At 46.4% G+C, this 22,168-nt stretch overlaps 1 protein-coding gene across 9 annotated transcripts in view; it reads left to right on the top strand.

The window, feature by feature from the left end:
- Positions 1–22,168, top strand: part of DISC1 (DISC1 scaffold protein) — a 354,242-nt gene that overhangs the window by 35,172 nt on the left and 296,902 nt on the right. For all 9 annotated transcript variants that reach the window (XR_013377586.1, XR_013377585.1, XR_013377587.1 and 6 more), the window contains exon 2: positions 14,301–15,295. Coding sequence is in view for 6 of the 9 variants with exons in the window: in XM_077894502.1 (XP_077750628.1) it covers positions 14,301–15,295 (995 nt within the window). In the remaining 3 variants the exon portion in view is untranslated. The remainder of the gene's footprint in view (positions 1–14,300; positions 15,296–22,168) is intronic.

The raw sequence follows: 22,168 nt of genomic DNA, 5'->3' as shown, positions 1-22,168 counted from the left end.
GAATCACATGCATCTATGTGCATCCTGCTTATTGGCCACTCCTGACCATAAAGTGTGGCACTGTCTTGGTGTGCCTTGCAAAAATGTCACATCTGTTTTCTCTTGGATGATCGCTGGGCCCTGAGGTCCTTTTCCTGCCCCTTCCCCTGCTCCACGCTAACACACTTCTAGTGTAGGCTTGCTCTGGTGCTTCTGTGGTTGTTAATGCTCATTCTCAGAGGCAGGGAACTAGACAAAAGGAAGATTTCATGTGAAAACATTTGTAGATTGATTTTTGGCCCCAAGAAACTAGTTCATTTTATTAATCAGATGTATACATTCTTTATAAATATTTCCTTTACACACACACTCTCAAAATTTCCTCTGCTAGTAGGTTTCTCAAGGTGGCTGTGTGCTGTCACCTGCCTCCTTAATGACATTGCCCTGGAGGAAAACTGCAGAGAGTCATTGGCTGAATCTTTTAGAGGCCATTGGTTGATATTTGCTTGGTCTTCTTTTTGTTTTCCATCCTTCAGGAACATTCTTTGGTTGTTTGCCCCTTCTTGTGACATCTTTCTCCATGAGCTGAAATCCCTTGGTAGTTAGTGTTTGGCTCATGTATCATGGTTCCCTCCCATTCTCTTTGTTTAGTTGAATTACTTCTTCTTTGTCATAATCTGTGACAGTTTTATATGAGCATGAGTCATCCTTTTGAGGACATTTTTAGGTCTAGCTTCTACTCTCAGCCATGATATTGAAGAAGATAGTGCCAAGGGGACAGGAAAGAGCCCTGCATCAAGGAGCTTGGACCCTTCTCCTGGTCTCCAATCCATTCAAGGTGCAGAACCCTTTGGCCTGGAATTGTCATTCACCAGCTATGAATCCACCAGCCCATCCTGCTTGTCCTTCCTTCAGCCTCTACTTGTTCACAGGGGAGATGGGAAAGGCCTTCTCAGATCCTTTGGGTAAAGTCCATATATTTATGCCTATCACCTTTCCCCTGACTTACAGTGCCTGACATAGAATTCTCCATAGATGCTATTGTCATTTCCCCTTTCTTATTTCCTGTAAATAAAATACAGTTAGTTGGAAGTGACTTATTTTCAATAAGCCCATGTAGGCCCTTTTATTTGTAAGTGCCCACAAAATACCCTATTACCAATCTTCAGAAACTTGTCAGGTGTCTGGGTCACACTCATTGTTTGCGATCACTAGACTTCAGTTGCAGGAATGACCTATTTTGCTTTTTAGAACACAAGAGGTGATTTGTGTGTTTCTAGTTTGTTGACATGTCTCCTATGCCCCCGGGTTCCTCAAAGACCACCACAGCAATTTCCCAATCTCATTTTCACCTTCCTCCAGCATAAGAGAATTAAAGCCAATTTATTACCCAGGATTGCCTCATTTATTTCAAAATAGGCTATGCACAAAGGAAGCTCTATTCCCTTAGCGAGAGCTAACTCAAGTTTTGAGGCCCATCCTAGAGAAAAACAGACGTATCTAGTTTGTGTTAGCTATTAAAAACCTTTTTTAAAAAAGAAATAGGCCTTTGGATGTTGATGGAGGGTGAGAAAAATAGCTCAAAGTCTGAAAAGGTAAACAAAGAGGGAGAGGGGGAAACCCCCCAATTTTGAGTGTTTAGAGTATGTGAAATGTCACTTTCCCCCTCAACGGCTCCCTGAAGGAAAATGAGGGGATTTTCAAAGTAGTGCTTGGTCAATGAATGTACACGCAGAGGATTTCTGTAGCTCTAGGGGAAAATATAGATCTGCTAAAATTTTAATAAGTTTCTTTTATTTGTCAGGAATTGCTTAAAGATTGTCCGGTATTTTTCTGATAGTTTGGACTTTTTTCCATGGACTTTTATGCCTTTATGTCCACCCATTTATTTTCTCTGTCTTCTACTCTCTTAGAAAGGTAAGAAAAAAAAATACTCCAAACAAAACTAACGCTGAAGCAGAGTGTTGAAGAATATAACTGGAACTAATTAACAAATTCTAACCGTGCTCCCCACCCCCCAAAAAAATCCACATGTACACAATGGAGGATAAGAGTGAAGACTGACCACTCTTCCCTCCTTTTAGAGACTGTCCGGGAAAATTCTAAGATGTTATCAGGATTCAGCGATGACTTCAGATGCCCAGAAGAAAGTGGGGGAAAGAAACTAAAATTTACGAAACATGTATTGCCATGTGTCACAAATGACCATGGGCTTTTGCAAATACATGTTGGTGACTTCATGGTATTGGAGATGATGCCCATTTAACACAAGAGTGCACCGAGGCACGGCGGGCTAAATCACTTGCTCAGCATCACTCGGACGGGAACTGACTGAATCAAGATCCAGGTCTTCGTACTGCCAGACCCCCTCCCTGAATATTAAACCAGTAAACCTCTTACAAAGCAGATGAAATTAGTCATTTACACAGGTAACTGGCGGCTTGTCTGTAAATATCTTCCGCTCCCAGGTGGCTTCGGTGTGATCTCCAGCCAGGCCTGGAGTGAGATTGTGAATAGGAAAACTGACACAGAATACACAGTACTGGTCATATCTGAAAAAAGTGCACTGCCAGAGAGGGCTGGTCAGGATGGAGCTGTAAACAGGAGGGCAAAGAGGAAGAAGGTGCTGTTTCTGCCCTGCTTGGCCTGGGAAGGATGGTGAGGATCAGTACGAACTCCTCTGTCTGCGTGGCAGGCAGGCCTGCAGCTCCGCGACATGAAGGCATTTGCTCCACTATCCTGCTTGATGCTAGGAGCCATGAGATCGTGGCGATGCTGAGAGAAGGTGGTGTGGACAAGTGGCTCATCCCATGCAAGGAAGGGATGAGGAGCATTTCCAGATGAGAAAGCTGAGGTTCAGGGAAGGTATATTTGGACAAGTCAAAGAAGGGAAGAAGTAGTTTGAAACCCAGGCTAACTTCAGAATGCTCTTGAGAACGTCACGAGTATCACTCTGGGATGCACAGTGGTGGCTTAGTTGATGGTGGACACTAGTTCCCATGGATGCCTTGATTTCATAGAGCAAGGCGCTGTCACAGCTTACCAGTGAGGGAGTGCTCAGCAGGGGATCCTTCCCTCACCGATGCACATCTTCCTCCCAGTAAGCACAGCCTCAGACTGCAGGAGTGGTTTCTCTTGCTTGGTTTCTGGCCCAGTGCCTGGCTGTGATACCCATGAGAGTATCCTCACCATATTCTGAATTCTAGCCCTCAGGGGAGTGGCCGGCACCTCCGGCTCTCTGCCTCCTCTGGCAGATGGCCCTGATCTGAGTGTGTATGTGATATCAATCTGATAGTAGTGACTGGTGGAGTTGCTAACATCTTATTTTAATAATTTAAAAATCATAAAATATGCCACTTTAGGAACAAAAGCTTTCAAAAGGAGTTCAGTGAGGATGATTAGTTGCTTTCCACAGTGTGGAAACATATTGCTATAACTAAAGCATGCTTTAGACATGTAAGCATCAAAGCATCTGCGGGGGCTTATTCTTAACGGTAAAATGTATTGCTTTGTTCAAGATCATTCCATGGTGAAGAGGCACTGTGAAAGCAAAAAGAGACAGGAATTTTTTTATAATTAATTTGCACCATATGAATGTAAGTGGATATTTGACAAAAGTTTGTTCTCTTAAATATCCTAAGTATTCCCCCATGTAATCTTTGGTATAGGATTACTGTTGAGACAAACCCTTCATTGGTAAATAACGTGAAGGTTACCTCCAGTCCAGCCCCTGCCTCGTTATCATCAACTCCAAATGCCAACTGGATTTGAATCAGTCAGAGAGACTCGAGCTTTCTAGATATGGTCATGGCCTCTTAAAACCTGGATGCTAGGGATCCCTGGGTGGCGCAGGGATCCCTAGCATCCTTTGGCCCAGGGTGCGATCCTGAAGACCCGGGATCGAATCCCACGTCGGGCTTCCAGTGCATGGAGCCTGCTTCTCCCTCTGCCTGTGTCTCTGCCTCTCTCTCTCTCTCTCTCTCTCTCTCTGTGACTATCATAAATAAATTAAAAAAAAAAAACCTGGATGCTATATATAGTACCCAATATGAAGTGAGACTAGAGAAGTTTTACAAAAGAAGAATCTTCAGGTGTAGACAAAAGACAATCATATTCTTTTAGAAGCTGTCTCTTTAGATCTTAGACCCACGTGATGTACAGGTCCCCCCCGCCCCCAGCTCCTATCCACATGTGTGTGGTGTCAAGGAGTCCAGATCTTTATAACACAAGAGTCGTATAATTCTAATTTCTTTCTTATTTCCTTCGACCAATGCACCAAGTTTCCATACTGAAGTGTGGAAAAAGAAATACCCAATTTCCTCTTGTTTTCTAATAGGACCATTGTGCAGTACATTTGCAATGCTATAATTGTATCATTTTTGAGGTCAGGTATTTAAAGTGGCACAACCTTTGATGTGGGCTTAACTTCTGAGTATTATAAAAATTTAGTGCAAAGTAGGGACTTCCTTGAAAGGCACTCCAGTCTCGAGGGCACTACTTATGTGTGAAGTGCGGACAATTTGGGATCATTTTTTTAATAAACACATCTCAAATTTGGCACACAAAGCGGGGCATTTAGAAAGCCAAGAAAATAAGCCCATGCATAAAATATGGCACTTAAAAAGGTAACTGTGAACTTTGCAGATGGATGAGCATGAGAAAAGCTATCTTTTGTTAGGGTGGATGTGAGAGCTTGCAGCTCTTTGCTACAAAAATAAAAGCAGAAACTTAAGTTGTTTGGTTGTTTGGAAATAATAGCTACAGAGAGGGCTCCTTCTGGTTCATCCATATTTTATTAGGGCAGCAGTTAAAAAATTCATTAGAGACACCCATCTGTAGCTAGCAGCCCTCTTGAGGGGGGTTCAGATGGCGATCAGAGTTTTGAGTAGCACTTTACATGAAAAGAAAAAGACAATCGTTTATGAAAATTAATAGCACCACGGAGAGAGGTTGTTCAGTGATTTCAGAGCAAACACGTTCACGTGGTCTGTGAATCTCTTGCTACTGAATTCCTCAGCTACCTGCTTCAGCAGGAGGTCGTAGATCTGGGTGTAGAAAGGAAAGAAAACAGAACACAGAAAACTGGATCAGAGAGGTGGGAACATATTGGTCAGCAAGAGAGTATAGGTTGTCTGTGACTTGCTGGATGGGGTGTATGTGTGTGTGTGTGTGTGCGTGTGAGAGAGAGAGAGAGAGAGAGAATCTGAGAGAGAGAGACAGAGTCAGAGAGAGACACACAAAGAGAGAGACAGAAAGAGAGACAGAGAGAGTAAGAGAGAGAGACAGAGACAGAGAGACACACACACACACACAGAGTAGATCCCTATTGGCCTCCAGGAGTTTTGTTAGCACAGAAAAAGGGTTAGAGTCAGACCTGAAGCTGCTTTAAGCTTTGTCTTGAACTCTGCCTCCAGGTGCCTGTGTCCAGGTGTCTTTGCTTCAGGATGATATTCTTGTCTTTATTCTTGAATTGAAAATAAAAACAGCTTTTGAATGGTTACTCTATGCCAGAAGTAGTATAGGGTAGTGAAATTCATACTCCTCTCTATCTTTCCAGCAGTTCTATGAGATAGAGTCCCCTTTAACAGACAAGACAATGCAAGCAGAGAGGCAGGTGACTCAACAGCATTCACTAACAAGTGACAGTTAAGAACACTTCAGGCAGTCCATCTTCAGAGTCCATACCCTTTCGTAGTATAAAGTACAGGTCCATGAATCATGTGTGTACATGTGTATATGTGTTTTTTTTCAGAGATTTTTTTTCAATTGAAGGGGGAGGGGCAGAGGGAGAGAGAGAGGGTCCCAAGCAGACTCTGTGCTGAATGTGGAGCCCGATGTGGGGCTCGATCCATGACCTTGAGAACACGACCTGAACTAAAACCAAGAGTCACGTGCTTAACTGACTGAGCCCCCCAGATACCCCTGTGTACCTATTTTTTAAATAAGCTTTTTATTTTGGAATATCTCCAGATTCATAGAAAAGTTGCAAAGGTATGACAGAGTTCCTTTCTCCCAGCTTCCCCTAATGCGAATAGCCTCTGTAATCACAGAACAGTTATTACAACTCAGAAATGAACATTGGCACAATGAACTCTAACTATAGATCTTATTTGAATTTCACCAGCTTTTCCACCAATATCCTTTCTTTGTTGTAGGACCCAGTCTGGGGTCCACGCTGCATGTTGCATACGGCATGGATGCTATTTGACCCTTAAACTCTGAAGTGCGGCTGAATGTTGATCTGCTGTTTGGTGCCTGCACATTAGGGAAGTGACACAGTACCCAGCAGCGGCCTGCCTTCCGGCCTGTCCTCATGGGAGGCCCTGTTGTGGGGCCCAGGACTCCCACTGTCTGACCCAAGGCAGAAAGCTTATGTGGGCTAGAAGATGTAGAACAGATGTATGGGGACATATTTTAAACACAGGCCACACTCTGTCCACGAGTAGAGATTCACAGTGAAAGGCCACATTTCAAGAAGCAAAAAAAGTTTTGGGGAAAGAGAAGATTCTGCGAGGCAATAGCCTCTGCAGTGTTGTGAACGTTGTTTATAATGCATTTGGATTCTGAACTCAATGGGGTGTAAAGTCAGACTTATCCCTGGAGCAGAGGTCCCCAACCCTGGCTTACCCCCCGGAATCACCCTGGGGGCCCCCAGAATGGGGCCTGCCCGGGCCCTGTCCCTGCCCCAGTGCCCTCATCAGCCTCCTGGGCCTCCTCACAGCCCGCTGCCTGCTGCATATTCCACAGGGGCCCCGCCTGCCTGGGCCCCGGATGTTTTGAACCTCTCTGAGCTGTCACCTTCATTCCTGTGTACTTGCTCTTCCTCCACCCACAGTGACCTCACCTCCACTGTGACCTCTGTAGCCTCAACCTTTCTGTTCAGCTGCGGGGCCAGCTCCTTGGTGAGGCTGTTCCCTGCTTCCTGTGGTGGAGCCCCTGGCAGCCCGGTCCGCATGTGCCTTCTCCTTGAGGGCAGGGCCTGTGGCTCTGAAAACGTGTTACAGACTACCTCCCAGTTACAGAAATGATATTGTACATACATAGGGTGTGGAGACTGTCGGCGCCCATGTAACTACCCTGCACCCCACTTAAGCAATGGGACGGTACCCTTGAAATCCTTCATGAATCGTGTCTCCTCCCCCAACCAGTTTGTGCTGTGTTTATCGTTTTTTGGTTTTTCTTCCTACTTTTAGCACATAAATGTTTCCTGAGTTCCAGGCAGAACAGCCTTTTCAGTTTCCCTGACTCAAGGCTGATGTTCTAGCCAGTGGAGCCACAATGCAGTGTGGGCCTTGTCCCTTCTGACTGTGAGGCTGTTATAAGAAGTGATGTCTGCAGCCCGGGAATCAGAGCTCTTGCATTTGGGTGACTAGGCTGATAGAAAACCGCCCGAGCTTTGCTTTCCTGGAACTCCCAGTGGTTGGCCTAGAGAGCCGCGCTCTGCAGACCTGTTGGTGTCTACACCACGGTGCACGCGGCTTTGATGATTATGGAAATGCTAGATCAGGGTGAGGCGGCTCTGCTCACCAAGAGCAGCTGGTGAATAATCACGCCTAGGAAAACAATCTGCCTTTCAACCGGATGGAGAGTGTCAGTTTGCGAAGACGCCGGGTCAGCAAGCCTGTGCTGATTACTTTGCCAAGAGATTCATTGAGAATATCACTCATTTGGCCCCAGATCTTTGTGTGTCTAAACACTGCTTGGGGAAGGGTGGTGGAGGGTGGGAGCTTGTCCAGAAGGCTATAAAGAAACTGCTCCTTGTGCTTCATCACATAAGTTAATACTGTGTGTGCAGCAAGGACGGACATAGATGTCCCAGGAACAATTTTCCTCCTGACCCCATGACCTGACCTCTGAAAAGTACCAGGATGACTGTGCGTGCTGCAGGCTTACTTTCTTTATTTTTGCCTCTGTTTGGTGCCTTCTAACTGTTCTCCTGTGTCCTCTCTCACTCCCATGTGGTCTATTCTCCACAAAGCATCTCTTAAAACATGCAAATCTGATCATGTCTCTCCTTTGCTTCATGTCCTTCAAAGGGCACATCCATCCCTCTCAGGACAAAGATCCAGGCTGATGTGCCAGTATGCATGGGGGTGTCTGGCTCCATCCTGTTCTGGCCTGTCACCAGTGTCCTCCATGCCATTCCTCTGGCTGACCTGTTCCTTCTCTTAGGTTCTTCCCTGCAGCCTCCCCTGTGACCTCCATAACTCTTGCTCACCTGTCAAGCTCAACCAAATGTCACTGCAAGACCCTGTGAGACAAAGCCAGGTACCCTACCCTATGTGACTGGGCACCATGAACCTGTCCTTTACCATCCCGTCAGGACTTATCTGTGTGTGTGCTTGATTCCTCTCTCTGCTCCCCCAAGGATGGCAAACTCCAAGCAGGCAGGGCCACCTGTGCTTGCTCGCTGTACTTTCTCTGGGACAGTGTTTGGGTTCTCTGAGAGGCAGACGCTAAGATGGAGTGAGACATGCAAGAGGTTGATTGAGGGGGATGTCTGTGCAGGAGGAAGGAGGGGAGCAGGAAAAGGCAGGGAAGCTGCCAGAGAGATGGGAGGAAGGAGGCCCCAGGCCACAGCACAGACCTACTTGTTACAGTGGTCCTGTGTCTCATGGAACAGGCCTGCACTATCACCATTCTTCCCTTCCATCCCCAGAGGTGCTTTTTGGGGTGGGGGGGACATAAATTCGGGAGTGTTCTGGAGCTCATGAAGTCCTTGCTTCGCTGAAGGGCAAAGAACTGTGAGGTAAACCAATGGAACCACTTAGATTACCCCATTCATTTAATTTCAGATTGAGTTCTCTTTCCTCTGGGATTAAAGTAGCTCATTCCATCCTGTGACAGTTTTTGCGTTCATGGCTTATGTTCCCTCCTAGATTATGAGCAACTGGAGTTAGGGATGGTGCCCTGCTTGCATCTGCATCCCACACAGGAGATAGTGTTCAATAAGGAATTGTTTTATTAAAACAGATTGCACAATTAAAATGGAAACACAATAAGGGTTGATTTATTCTGCATTTGGACTTGCCTTGCTTGCTAGATGCTTATTACAAGGACCCCAAGCCACTTCTGAATCCTCAAGTGCTCTCTGAACTATCAAAGAAAGATGAACTCATGCTCAGCAGAGTGTTTGTGCTTAGTGGATATATGATTGGATTTTGATTCTTTGAAAACAAGTTAATCCACTGGGATGTGTGGTTTCTTTATGATTCAGAATCTTTGGTTAACCTGAATGTTTTAGAAAAGATTTATGCCCCAACCATGACAAATAGGATTTAAATTCCTTCTATGAAAAGAATACATTCATTTATGCTTCCACTATACATTTATATCCAAATTATGTTTTGTTAAGTCTTATGTGCTTGTTCTTTCCTGACTCTTCTATGTGTTCTTGGCAGGGCCCCTGAGGGCCTATTTCTTCTTAGGAGATGGGTACACTTTCCCTGGGTGAATCATCGCATCATTGAGGGATGGGGCGGCCAGGTGGCTTCCCCAAGCCCACGTGGCCATTTCCTGTAGATTTGAACTTTGGGTCTTGGTGTTAAGTTCTTTCAAGTAAGATCATATATATCATATTTCCTTAAATTATATATTTTAGATTTCCTACTTAAAAATAAATATTATGTGGCCAATGTGTATTGGAATGCCTTCTCTGTATACAAGGACTTTTTGGGAATTATAAGGGTGTCAGGAAGCTTATAATAGAGCATAAGTGGGGAACAATTTGCATATGCTGAAGAAAATAGCTAGCAGTGCTTGGTGATAGTAAGTAGGGGGACAGGAGTGGTGTGGACCATGGTGGAAGCCCTGTGAACGGGGTCATCAGGACAAAGTAGTTGATGGGGAAGGGCATTAGAAGCCAAAGGATGGGAAGGATTTGTCTGGAAGAAGGAGAGCATTAGAGGCAGACAGAATTTTTGCTGATCTGGCTGGTTAACTAGGTTTCCCCCAATTTCCCCTTTAAGTTAGATAAGCACATATTTCCAAGCACCTTATCTGGACTGTATGGAGAGGTCTTTTGACATCTGGATCTCTTAAGCTCTTGTCTTTTGCTTCCCTCCAGTCCCGGAGCTCACTAGGCTGGATGGGGGTGGAGATGAGGATCCTGCATAATCCGGGCCAGCAGGTCTGTGCTCTTCTCCCTAGGGTCTATTACAGAGTGGGAGGCTGTGAGGGGTGGAGAAGGCTGTGTGAAGCACCTCTCCCTTCTCAGCCTTTCCAGGGCCAGATGGGCAGAATGAAACCATCTCTGCATTTTATGAAGAACAGAAGGCACAGCTGCCTTCCCTGGCCAACTCTCAAAGCCTGTGTGCACTTCGAATCTTGTGGTGTTCTACGTCCTACCCATTCAACCCTGAAGTTAGGTGTCAGGAAGGAATCCTGCCCTTCAAAGTCTGAATGCATCATAACCCTTCCTTAACTGCAGGGCATGATGGCAGGGCTTGGGTTTGAACAAATCTAAGAGGTAGAATTTCAGGCAGGATAGATAGTAATAATTAATTTCTGGTTAGAGGGGATATCATAAATTCCCTCAAAAATAATTAAAAAAAAAAAGTTGAAAAAAGAGGACTTCGAGTACAGGGAACTGGGGATCTTTCTAGAGGTTTCTGAGCTGCCATCTGACCAATATGGGTCTCTTTTAATCCTTCTAGTTCATTCCAGAAGTGCCATCCAGATCTGGCTGTCAGCTCTGCTGTTTCCTGAGGGTTAGGATTAATAGTGTGTGATTGTGTCTGCCTCTTAGGATGTCTTTTGGGAAGGCCTATGCCACGGGATGGGATGTGTGAATGGTCCAATGGGTGCAAGAGCTGGGCCATTCACACAGTCTGACTCTTGTCTCTCTATCCTCATGTTTGGTGAAGTTTTCTCATGTCTGATCTTGGCTTGTTACTCATGTAGCACTGTAGCCCAACAACATCTTACCAGATCCCCAGTAGGAGCATGGGTTCTCTTTGTGGTCAAGATCCTGACATGTAGGGACATCCTCAGATAGTGAAACCCTTGAGGTAAAGGATGGGGGTCCACATAGCATGGTGGACCACATAGCATGGTGACCCAGTTTGACCAATTTAAAGATTTTTAAAAATTTTATTTGTTTATTTATTTTTAAAGATTTTATTTATTTATTCATGACAGACAGAGAGAGAGAGGGAGAGAGAGAGAGAGAGAGAAGCAGAGACACAGGCAGAGGGAGTAGCAGGCTCCATGCAAGGAGCCTGACATGGGACTCGATCCCGAGTCTCCAGAATCGGCCCTGGGCTGAAGGCAGCGCTATACCGCTGAGCCACCTGGGCTGCCCCGTTAAAATTTTTTTAATTGGAATAAATACATCTAACATAAAATTTAGCCTCTTAACCATTTTTAAGCATACTCAGTGACATTAAGTATATTCACATTGTTGTTCAACTATAACCTCCAGCCACTTCCAGAAACTTTTCTTCTTCCCAAACTGAAACTTTGTCCCCATTAAACACGAATTCCCCATTTCTCCTTCCTCCACCCTTGGCCATCACCACTCTACCTTCTGCCTCTATGAATTTGACTACTCTAGATACCTTATATACATGTATATATGTCTGTAACTACAGTATTCGTCCTTTTGTGACTGGCTTCTTTCGTTTAGCGTGATGTCCTCAAGGTTCATCCAAGTTGTAGCCTGTGTCAGAATTTCTTTCCTTTTTAAGGCCGAATAATATTCCATTGTATGAATTTGCCATATTTTGTTTATCCATCTACCCATAGATGGACTCTTGGGTTGCTTTTACCTTTGACTATTATGGATCATGCTGCTGTGAACATGGATATACAAATATCTCAAAGAGATAATTTTTCTGCTTTCAATACTTCTGGTGTATAATGAGAAATGGAGTTGCTAGACCACGTAGTAATTCTATTTTTAACTTTTTGAGGAATTACTGTGCTATTTTCAGCTACACTGAAAGCATTTTCTATTCCCACTGACAGTGCCCACTAGTTCCAATTTTTCAACACTGTAATCAACACTTGTTATTTTCTGTTTAAACGTTTTTTTCAATGTCTTATTTTTTTAAAAAGTTTTAATTTAAATTCCAGTTAGTTCACATACAATGTAATATCATTTTCAAGTGTACAAACAATACAGTTGGAAGTGATTCAACAGTTCCAAATATCACCCAGTGCTCATCACGACAGGCACACTCTTTAAGCACTGCTGGGTTCTTTTGATAGTCACCATCTGAATGGATGGTCCAATTGGGACTATTCACTGATTAGTTAATTAATTCCTTCTATATATTTTGTGTACATTTTTATCATGTCCTTTTCTACTGATTCCAACTTTGCATGGCCTCTGTTATTAAGAAAAAAAGAAAAATCCATCTTTCTTCTGACTTCCTGTCATTTCAAGTTACCATATTAAGTGATATGCTTGGAGGCAAAGGATATAGGAAGAGCATGTGTTTTGGAATCAGAGGGCCTTGATTCATCCATCCCTCCCTCATCCATCCATGCATCCATTCATCATTTAGCAAGCCATTTAGGGCCATAGCAGGGCATTGTGCTAGGTTATTGTTCTGTAAAGAGCAAAACAGTCTTGGGTAAGCTATGATCTGGGGGTTCTGGGCAAATTAAAACCTTCTGAGCTTTAATTTTATTGTTTATGGAATGAAAATTATATACCCCCCTCCCTTCCTTTATCCTGACTTCCTCTCCTACCCCCTGAAGCCCCTTGCTTTCCTGCCTCCCTTCACTGCCAGCTTCTACAATTCTACGTACTTGGATGGTATTGGCCCTTTCCTGGCATGGGGCAGCTGGCACACTGGCAAGAGAAGGCCACTGGGTGAACACATCTTGGGCTCTTTGGTCCTTAGTTGCTCAAATTCATGGTCATTGTGCTAATTTCCCCAGGGATTATCATTGACATCCATTCCAAAACTGGTGTGTGTCATGATCATAACACAGGGTGAGCCCAAATGCCCAGTGCTTTCCACTTACCATAACAAAGATCCGGAGGCTGTCCAAGTTCTGGAGACAGGGTAGGATGCGTGGGCCTGGCATGAAACTTTGTTCCACTCCTCACCATGGGCTGTAGTATACCTACAGCCACGTTCAGCACTGCCTGGTCTTACTTGTATGCTTTCCATCTCATCTGATTCATGGTGTGGCGGGGCTCCACGGTGAGAACACTATGTGGGTCAGGAGAGTCAGGAGACTGTGATGCTGGTCACTCAGTCACTTGCAGGGGTTTCTGAATGCCAATTTCTCTGAGCCTCAGTTTCCTTAACTGTAGAAGGAACAGGAAGTTCCTTTAAGGAAGTTATACTTCCTAGTCTGGTTGATTCGCATAACTTTGGTAGGGAGCAAATGAAATTAATGTAGATGATGCCCATATTCTGAGTACCAATGTGCTGTGCAATAGAGAAATAATAACTAACATCTTCAGCACACTTATGTGTGCTAGGCCCTGTTGTAGGCTGTCTACCTCTAGTGACTCATTTAGTTAAGTCTCACCCTGCGAGAGAGGTACTGGTAATGTCTCCATTTTACTGAGAAGCAAGCTGAGGCACAGAGAGGTTAAGTAATTTGTGGAGGTGAACAGGCAGCAATGGCACAGCCAGGGCTTAAGCCAGGCAATGAGGTGCCAGAGTCTGCTCTCAACTGCTATACAATCCTGCCTGAGAGCTATCAGCATTTTTTATTGTTTCTATTCCTTTTGCAGAGCTCGAGGGGGACATAGTCCCTGGTTTGTTGAGCACATCAAGCAGGGCCTCCCGTGGTCCACTGTGAGAGATGAACTGATGGCCATAAATTGTGACCCAGCTGGCTCTCCATGGTCCAGAGACGTGCTGGGACACGGAGAGCTCAGATAATGAAAACTCACATATTGTTCAATAAGGAGCTAGAATAAGCGATCGGATCTTGTTTTGAGGAGTGTGCTGGCATTTGCCTCCCAATTGTTTGCTTTCAGGCCCACTCTGGGATAAAAGTGCTGCGGTGCCTAAGAGCCCAATAGGCAAGATGCCAGAGGGTTCAGAAGGAGCCGGCGAGGTTGTAACTCCAGTGGGCATGTTGACATGCTGGCATAACTCACAGCAACGCCAGCTGCTCTGCTAAACAGAAGAGCGGAGACGCTGTGTTTCTTCTGTGCATTCCAGGCAAACACTTGGAGAAGATCGTCAGAATCTTCGTCCCGGGTTGGCCCCGTGACCACTGAGCCAGCATCTCCCTTTGACAGATGCACAGAGCGGCGACCTCTAAACCTAAGATGCTCTCCAAATGCAGTTCCAGCTGAGCCAGTGAGCTTTGCGTGTTGATGGTGCTGTTTTCTCTTTTCCTCCTAGGCAGCCAGGATTGCATACCACCTGCAGCGTCTTTTCGGAGGAGGCGGCTGGCACGGAGGCCGGGCTACATGAGAAGTGCAGCTGGGCCCCGGATCGGGTTCCTCTACCCAGCAGTGGCCGCTCCGTTCCAGGCCCAGGGAGGGGCGTGCGGTGAGGAGTCCCACCAGTCTGAGTCCAGGGCCGGACGGTGTGGCCTTGATTCTGGAGGCCAGTGGCGAGGCCCCTCGGTTGGGAGCCCTGTTCCTAGGAGCACAGCAGCCTCGGCTCTGACCTCTGGGGGCTACCTAGGCCTGGCTCTGACCCCTGTGAGAAGGCCCTCGGGGCTCTTTGGGATTCAGCTCAGAGCTGGCACCAAGCCACCTGCCAGGCCAGCCAGGTCGTGTGGCCCTGGGGACACTGGGTGGCAGGGGGAGCTCCCATCCATGGACAGTTCTGAGGCTCCAGGTCCTGGCCGGGATGCTGCTGGAGGCGGTACCTGGACAAAAGGCTGTCTGTCCCCAGAGGAGGCAAGTGGCAGCAGCTACAGCCTTGGAAGTGTCCCCAAGGCCCCCCCAACCCCTGCTGGCTCTCAGGATGCCTTTACGTCAAGCTTTAGCTTCATACGGCTCTCACTTGGCTCTGCTGGGGAACGTGGAGAAGCTGAAGGCTGCCTGCCATCCAGAGAGGCTGAGACCCCTTGTCAGAGCCCCAAGGAGGCGGAAGTGAAGGCTGCCAGCATGGACAGGCCCCACGAACATCCTCGACTCTTCTCTCCCCACTTCACTCTCAAGACTATTCCCAGCCTGGCGGACTCTGCCCAGACCACAGGGGGCAGCCACAGGCCGGAGTGTGACATGCTTTCTTTGTTGGACACGGACACTGCCTCCTCCTGCTCCCCAGGCCCCTGGCGGTCTGAGGGCAGCAGCCTGGGGGAGGCTCACCTTTGGGAGACGCTGCTCAGGAGGTGTGAGCCTGTGCTGCTGGACTGCCTGCTGAGCGACCGGAGGCAGCTGGAGGTTGGTGTCTCCCAGCCTCTGGGGGCCTGCGAGTGTCACGAGCTCAGGCCAGCTTTGGGCAGAAGGCAGGAAATGAGTAGTGCTGGGGTTGACCACCGACTTCCCTCTGGGAGCTGCAGCAGCTCCTTTTGTAACTGACGGCAAAAAGATGTTGCCGTACTTCTGTTTCTTCTCTTTCTGTTTGCACACAAATCTGTTCTTGTTCTTGTCTTCTCTGTCACTTGAATGCTCAGATTTGCTCTGTGTTGAGCAGCAGGTTCCTCTGCAGTTCCTGGCCTACGTGATGTGTGGTTAGCTCTGCCCAGCTCTGCTTTGAAACAGGAAATTGGGGGCAGAGGCAGGGGAGCTGGGGCTGGCTGGCCTGTGGTTGAGTGGTGTGAAGATGGAGATTGACGCACCATATTGGGGGTGAGGCTGAGCTTCATTTGCATTTCCTGCAGCCCTTGCATTTCATCCTGCTCAGTGGGCCCTGCCTGACGCAGCCAGGAGACTTTGCTCCTGGTCATTACTTTGGTCAGGCTCTCAGTTTCCTTATTTAAAGATGGTAACCTTGCATGGGATTTTCTGTGGCTGCAGTGAGAAGCTAAGGGCTTTTGGAAGCTAGGGGGGGCTGTATACATGCAAACTCTGGCATCATGAGTGTGTTGTGCACCCTGTTATCAGAGAGGTGGTTACAACTGTGAATAGGCAGGGTTGTTCTACCTCCAAAAAATCCGAAGAGAAACCCAGCCTGAGATGCTTTGTGGCTGACCCATTGGGCTATGTGACTGCATTTTCCTTCTGTGTGCATATGATGTGTGCATATGTGTGTATGTGTGCTGACATTTGTACACATCCACAAGGAAGTAGAACAGCTACTCATCAGGCATTTGGTGGAAATACCTGAAAATGTGAAGGTCATGTTCATTCCAGCAATTGCATCTCATTTACTTTCAAATCTTTATGTGTGGCCTGATGTTCCTGGCCCTGTCCCTGTTTGCCCTGTGCCAGCCCTTGGGGACCCCAGCCATATGATTTATATCTCAAGGAGATTGTGAAGCCAGGCTGGATATGCAGACAGGGCTCTGTTCCCAGGTGATGCACAGAACCCTCTAGTTAGATGTGTTCAAAATTGATGTCATTGTCTTCCCCAGCAAACCTGTTCTAAAGGGCCCTAGTCTTGGTACATATATTTGTTGATTTTAATTAAGAGCATCCGTTCAGTTTTTTAGAGAAATTGCAAGCATCTTCAACACCTCTCTCATCCTCATAGTCCTGCAGCTAACCTCCCTCTCACAGCCGCAGCCTCTGCCCTGGTTCAAGTCCTTGTTATTTTTAACGTGGGTTTTGTAAGAGATTCTTGACATATTTGCCTTTCTCAGTGTCTCTTTTCCAGTTCATTCTCCGGATGGCCAGCAGAGTTATCTTCCGGAACACTGGTGGGATAGTGTTATTCCTTGGCTTGAAACCTTTGGTGGCTCATTGCTCTTCTCGGGATGGTATCCAAGTTCCTTATCCTGATAATTGAGACCTTTCCCAACCTGCTCCAGCCTGCCCCAATGCCTTACTCCTGCTGGCTCAGCCATCTGGTGCTGCTTCCTGTTCCTGAAGACACTAGGGAAAGCTGTGCCTCAGGCCTTTGGTTACAGTTCTCTCTGCCTAGAATGACCTTCCTACACTTTTCTACCTGCCACGCTCCTATAATCCCTTTGGTGTGGGTCTGAAGCCATCTCCTTGTGAGATGTTTCCTATCCTCTCTGGGCCAAATGATGCCCTCTTTCCATGTTCCCATAGCACTCTGGACATGCCCCATGGCACCACTCATCACATTTAATAATAATTTGTGGGTCCAAGTTCTGCACTTGACCATGAGCTCTGTAACCACAGATCATGTGTCTTAGACAGTTTTGAGTGGCCTGATGCCTTGCATACTTCTTGGCCTTCAGCTTTCAGCTTTGCTTGATTCATTTTTATTTTTAGTGAAATGATTAATCTTGCTAAGAGGGACCACAGATACCTAACTGACAGCTTTCTTGGATTGCCTGGCTAAGGCACAAAAGAGAGTATGAGAGGCAGATAGATATACAAGGTGTAAAGGGGTTCTCATCACCAATTCCAACCTCAGAAAGGTGTTTGTCTCTACCATCAATTCTCCAATACAGGTCAGTCCTGTAACTCAATGCAGGTCTGACCACATCTATCCAAAGGGAATCTCAGATTCCACAGCTTGAGCGCTCAGTGCCACAAGACTGCCTGCCTCTTCCTCAGATGCCAGTTGCAGGTCCAGGCTGTCACCTGTGCTTCTGACCCACTGGCTATAGATCGGAGGTTCCAACAACACCTCTCTCCTTGGGTTCGATTAATTTGTTAGAGTGGCTCCCAGAACTCAGAAAAACATTTTACTTAATAGATCATACGTTTACTATAAAAGGCTATATAACACAAGAACAGCCAGTGGAAGAGATGCGCGGGGCAAGGTTTGTGGAGAAAGGGCGTGGAGCTTCATACTTGAACGTCCTCATGTTTACCAACCTGGAAATCTCTCCCACCTCTGTCCTTCGGGTTTTTATGGAGGCTTTATTACATAGGCATGGCTGATTAAATCATTGGCCATTTGGGATTGATTCAACCTCCACCCCTCTATCCTCCCTGGTGGTGGTGGTGGGAGGAGATGGGGGGAGGGGGCTGTAAGGTTCCCAGACCTCTAATCACGTTGTTGGTTCCCCTGGCAACCAGCCCTCATCCTAAGGTGTCTTCTGAGAGTCACCTTATTAACATAACAAAAGACACCTTTCTAACCCTCTTCACTGGAAATTTCTAGGGTTTTAGGGGCCCTGTGTCAGAAACGAACAGCCCAGATACGTAGCTCTTATTAGGAATTTCGAGGTTGCAGGCACTAAGTGGAGCTTTGTGTCATCATACTTTTCTGACTGTAAATGCCATTATTTAATGTTTCATTTCCAAGATCTCTTAAAAAAAAATCTCAACAATGTATATCTGTATCTCTCCATCTCAAAAATTCAAGTTTTGACTCAAGTGAAGCACAAGTACAATGCAGATCATGGCCCGCTTCTCTCCCTCCCAAATAGCCAAATGAACAGAAACTCACGTTGGCAGTGATGCCTCTGCAGTCCACGTGGCTTCACTGGGTTTCTTTCTTCTAACTTCTCTTACCTGCAGGTAACTGACATCCTTCTGAGAATCTTATTTTTAATAGACTGGAGTCTGTGAACCCGTAAGCAGTTGTGGCTCGTGGGGCCCAGCCACGCCTCGGGCTCACCATGCCAGCTCCCTGAGCCACGGGGTCGTTGCAGGGCCTGAGAGCTGGCCTTCCAGGGGCTCTGGCTGCAGAAAGCCAACCTGACTTACTTTTTGGGTTTCATGATTTTTAGGTTTAAAAAAATATGAACCACCCTAGATACAGCTCTTCCTTTCACCTTTATTACCAGGCTGTGGGATTTATTTATTTATTTATTTATTTATTTATTTATTTATAAAAAGATTTTATTTATTCATGAGAGACACACAGAGGCAGAGACATAGGCAGAGGGAGAAGCAGGATCCCTGTGGGGAGCCTGATGTGGAACTCGATCCCAGGATCCTGGGGTCATGACCTGAGCTGAAGGCAGATGCTCAACCACTGAACCACTCAGGTGCCCCAGGATGCAGCTTTTATTTTTTTATTTTTATTTTTTTAAAGAATTTTATTTATTTATTCATGAGAGACACACACAGAGAGAGGGAGAGACACAGGCAGAGGGAGAAGCAGGCTCCATGCAGGGAGCCTGACGTGGGACTCGATCCCGGGTCTCCAGGATCACACCCCGGGCTTCAGGCGGCGCTAAACTGCTGCACCACCGGGGCTGCCCAGGATTCAGCTTTTAAAAGAATTGATTGATCATAGCCCACTAGAGAGGTGTTCCTTGGGGAAGAAGGGCAAAGTGGCAGCCAGTTCACCCTGGGGGCTTACACGCCTAGGGCAATGCCTGGCCCACACCTCCTGCACCTGTGGGATTCTGGGGGATGAATCAGCCCTGCTGTCTCTGGGCACCTGCTGGGGCATGTGTTAGTGCTTGTGATCCCAAGACTCCCTGCAGCGGGGCACATTACTGGGACTGCCTGGGTGCTAGCCTGGCATTTTCTTCTCCCAGCTGTGTGCCTGTAGGTAATTTGCTTAATTGTTCTGTGCCTCTCTTGTTAGAAGGTGGACATAAACCATAGTACCCCCCTCATTAGATTCTGATGAGGGTGAAATGTGCTCACACTTGTGGATTCTTCAGACAAGGTCTGGCACTGAGCAAGTACCCAGATTGTTGGTCACTGTTATCATTAAAGAAATAGCTCAGAAGAAGAGGATTTGGGTCAAAAAAATCAAATTCACCCTTTTCCTCGTAGTGCACATTAAACTCATATCCTGTCTCAAGTAATGGGATCTGGACACAGTTTATCCATAATTTAAGTACCTTTGTTTGTGGTAAACTAATACCTGGATGGCAAAGAACATGATGCGGTTTTCAATTATTTGAAATGTGTGGAGGAGGAATTAGCTTTATCCTGTGTGGTAGCAGTGATGGAAAGAACTCTGTCCAGGGCATAGGATTTATAGGGAGGTAGATTTTGTTTCAATAGGAAGAAGAGGCTCCTAACAGCTGGAGTTGTCTAGAATGAGGGAGGCCTTTTGCGGGGGCCGGAGGGGTGGCTTCTTTCCTATCATGTTTGTGCAGAGGCTCCAGATTGCTCATTCAGGTTACTGGAGAGGCATTACGGATTTGGGAGATGTCCTTTGAAAAGACTGGGATTCGGGCAGCCCGGGTGGCTCAGCGGTTTAGCACCGCCTTCAGCCCAGGGCCTGATCCTGGAGACGGGGGATCGAGTCCCACACTGGGCTCCCTGCATGGAGCCTGCTTCTTTTCTCCCTCTGCCTGGGTCTCTGCCTCTCTCTGTGTTTCTCATGAATACATAAATAAAATCTTAAAAAAAAAAAAAAGACTGTGATTCTAGTGTTCTGGGGCCTTTTAGATATTATATTCTAATTCCTTAACTCCTTCTCCCTTCTCTTTAAGTGAAAAAGCAAATCTCAGGAATTTGAGTTTTAGCTCCTTTTAAAATATAGCCGATCCTCAGTATTTGTGGATTCCATCTGAATTTGTGAATTTGCTTACTTTCTACAGTTTAACGGTAACTCCAGAGTCAGTGCTTGTGCTGCTTTCCTGGTCATTTGTGGAAGTGTGCAGAGGGGCTGAAAGTTTGGGTTGCCTGACGTGCACTTCCCAGCTGAGGCTGAACAAGGCGATGCTGCCGTCTTGTTTCAGCTCTCTTCCTGTATACAAGTGTCCTTTGGGTGGTCTACTTAGTGCTTTCTTTGGAATTTCACTGTTTACAGTGGCCCACTGGCACAGGGCTGTCAGGTTGCCTGGTGCTCCCAGGTGCTCCCAGGCTGCCAGGTGCCCCAGGGAGGAAACGTGTGTTGGATAAGCTCTGTTCCGGCGTGAGCTGTAGTACTGTGGCCATAAGTTCTGTTAATGAACCAGCAATATATGTTAAAGAAGGCATCTTTAAACTGAAGCACACATAAAACAAGGTTAGGCATTGATCAGCTGACAAAAACGTGATCAGAGGCTCTCTGAAGGCTGGTTTCCCCGGGAAGCGGCGGTTTAGTGTTTGCTAACTGGGCATTTCTGATGACTTTACAGAACACAACTACCATGAATGAGAAGTGAGAATGTATAGCTTATACTGTTTGGAAATAGTCACCCAGGGACGTTACCAGGGCTTGTGCTGGGCTGAGAAAATTGTGATGAGAGGAAATGCTAGCTGGGTGCGCAGAGGAGGCAGGCGGAAAGAACCTTGCAAGTTAGCCCTGCCTCCGCTTGTGGAAGCTGCAGGAAAAGAAGGGAAATTGCCTGCCTCGCATGGTTGTGTCATTGGATAAGACGTGACCATCAGTGGCCCTGCTTCCAGCAAAGATGGGTATTGAGACATCTCTCAGGGCATCAGCTCAGGGACCTGCAGGGCTAATTGGGTGAGGGGGAGAAGATGAGGTGGATGCTGGCTAATATGTGAAATTTTCCATGACTTTCTCTTCTGTAATTCTTCTGCTTAAGCTTTAGTAACTGTTTAATAATACCCCCTCTTGGGAGCGGTGCTGGTAATAGGATGCTTTATGTGGCAGTTGAGCCACTCATACAGATTTTCTTCCATCCCTAATATGTACGACTACATTACTGGTACAGTTTTCAGTTGTAACATGGACCAACTCAAGGGGTTAATGTAAACATTCATTCATTCAGAAAGTATTTAGGTACTACTTGTGCCCAACTTTGGAAATTGTATTAGAATAGGTTCGTAGCAGACAGTGACATGGCATTAGAGCCTTCACAGGGCAAAGTTGTGTTTTTTGCTTCGAGTTCCACAGAGGTAGCTGGGGGATCTGCTTCAGGGGGTCGCTCAGGAACCCTGCCTGCACCACCTGAACATATGGTCCCTCAGTCAAGTGGACAAAGAGGAAAACAGTAAGGGATCCTACAAGAGCAATTAAATGCTCAGTGCAGCAGGGACCTCCAAGACTTGCACCCGCACCCCATTACCCACTGCAAGGCAGGGAGGGTACACATCCTTCTGTGTGCCCAGAGCAGTGGAGAACTGAGTACGGGTGAGCCCTGCCTTTTTCTGCATGAGTAGAAGAGAGTTCTTCCCTTAAAGATGCTCAATTGGGAACGGAGCGCACAAATGAAATGACACAAAACAATAGCTGTAACATGGTGTTCTAATTACTACGATAATTTCTTACAATTCCATTCATCCAGTGGCTCAAATCAAAAACTCAGAATCATTTTGACTTTCTCACCCCCCACATGGGATCTATGAGCAAATCCTGTTGGTTCTATCTTCAGA

Source organism: Canis aureus, chromosome 4 (assembly GCF_053574225.1).
Source record: "Canis aureus isolate CA01 chromosome 4, VMU_Caureus_v.1.0, whole genome shotgun sequence".
Lineage (NCBI taxonomy): Eukaryota > Metazoa > Chordata > Mammalia > Carnivora > Canidae > Canis > Canis aureus.
Note: the sequence above shows the minus strand (reverse complement) of the source record. Positions and strands in the feature narration are given on the sequence as shown.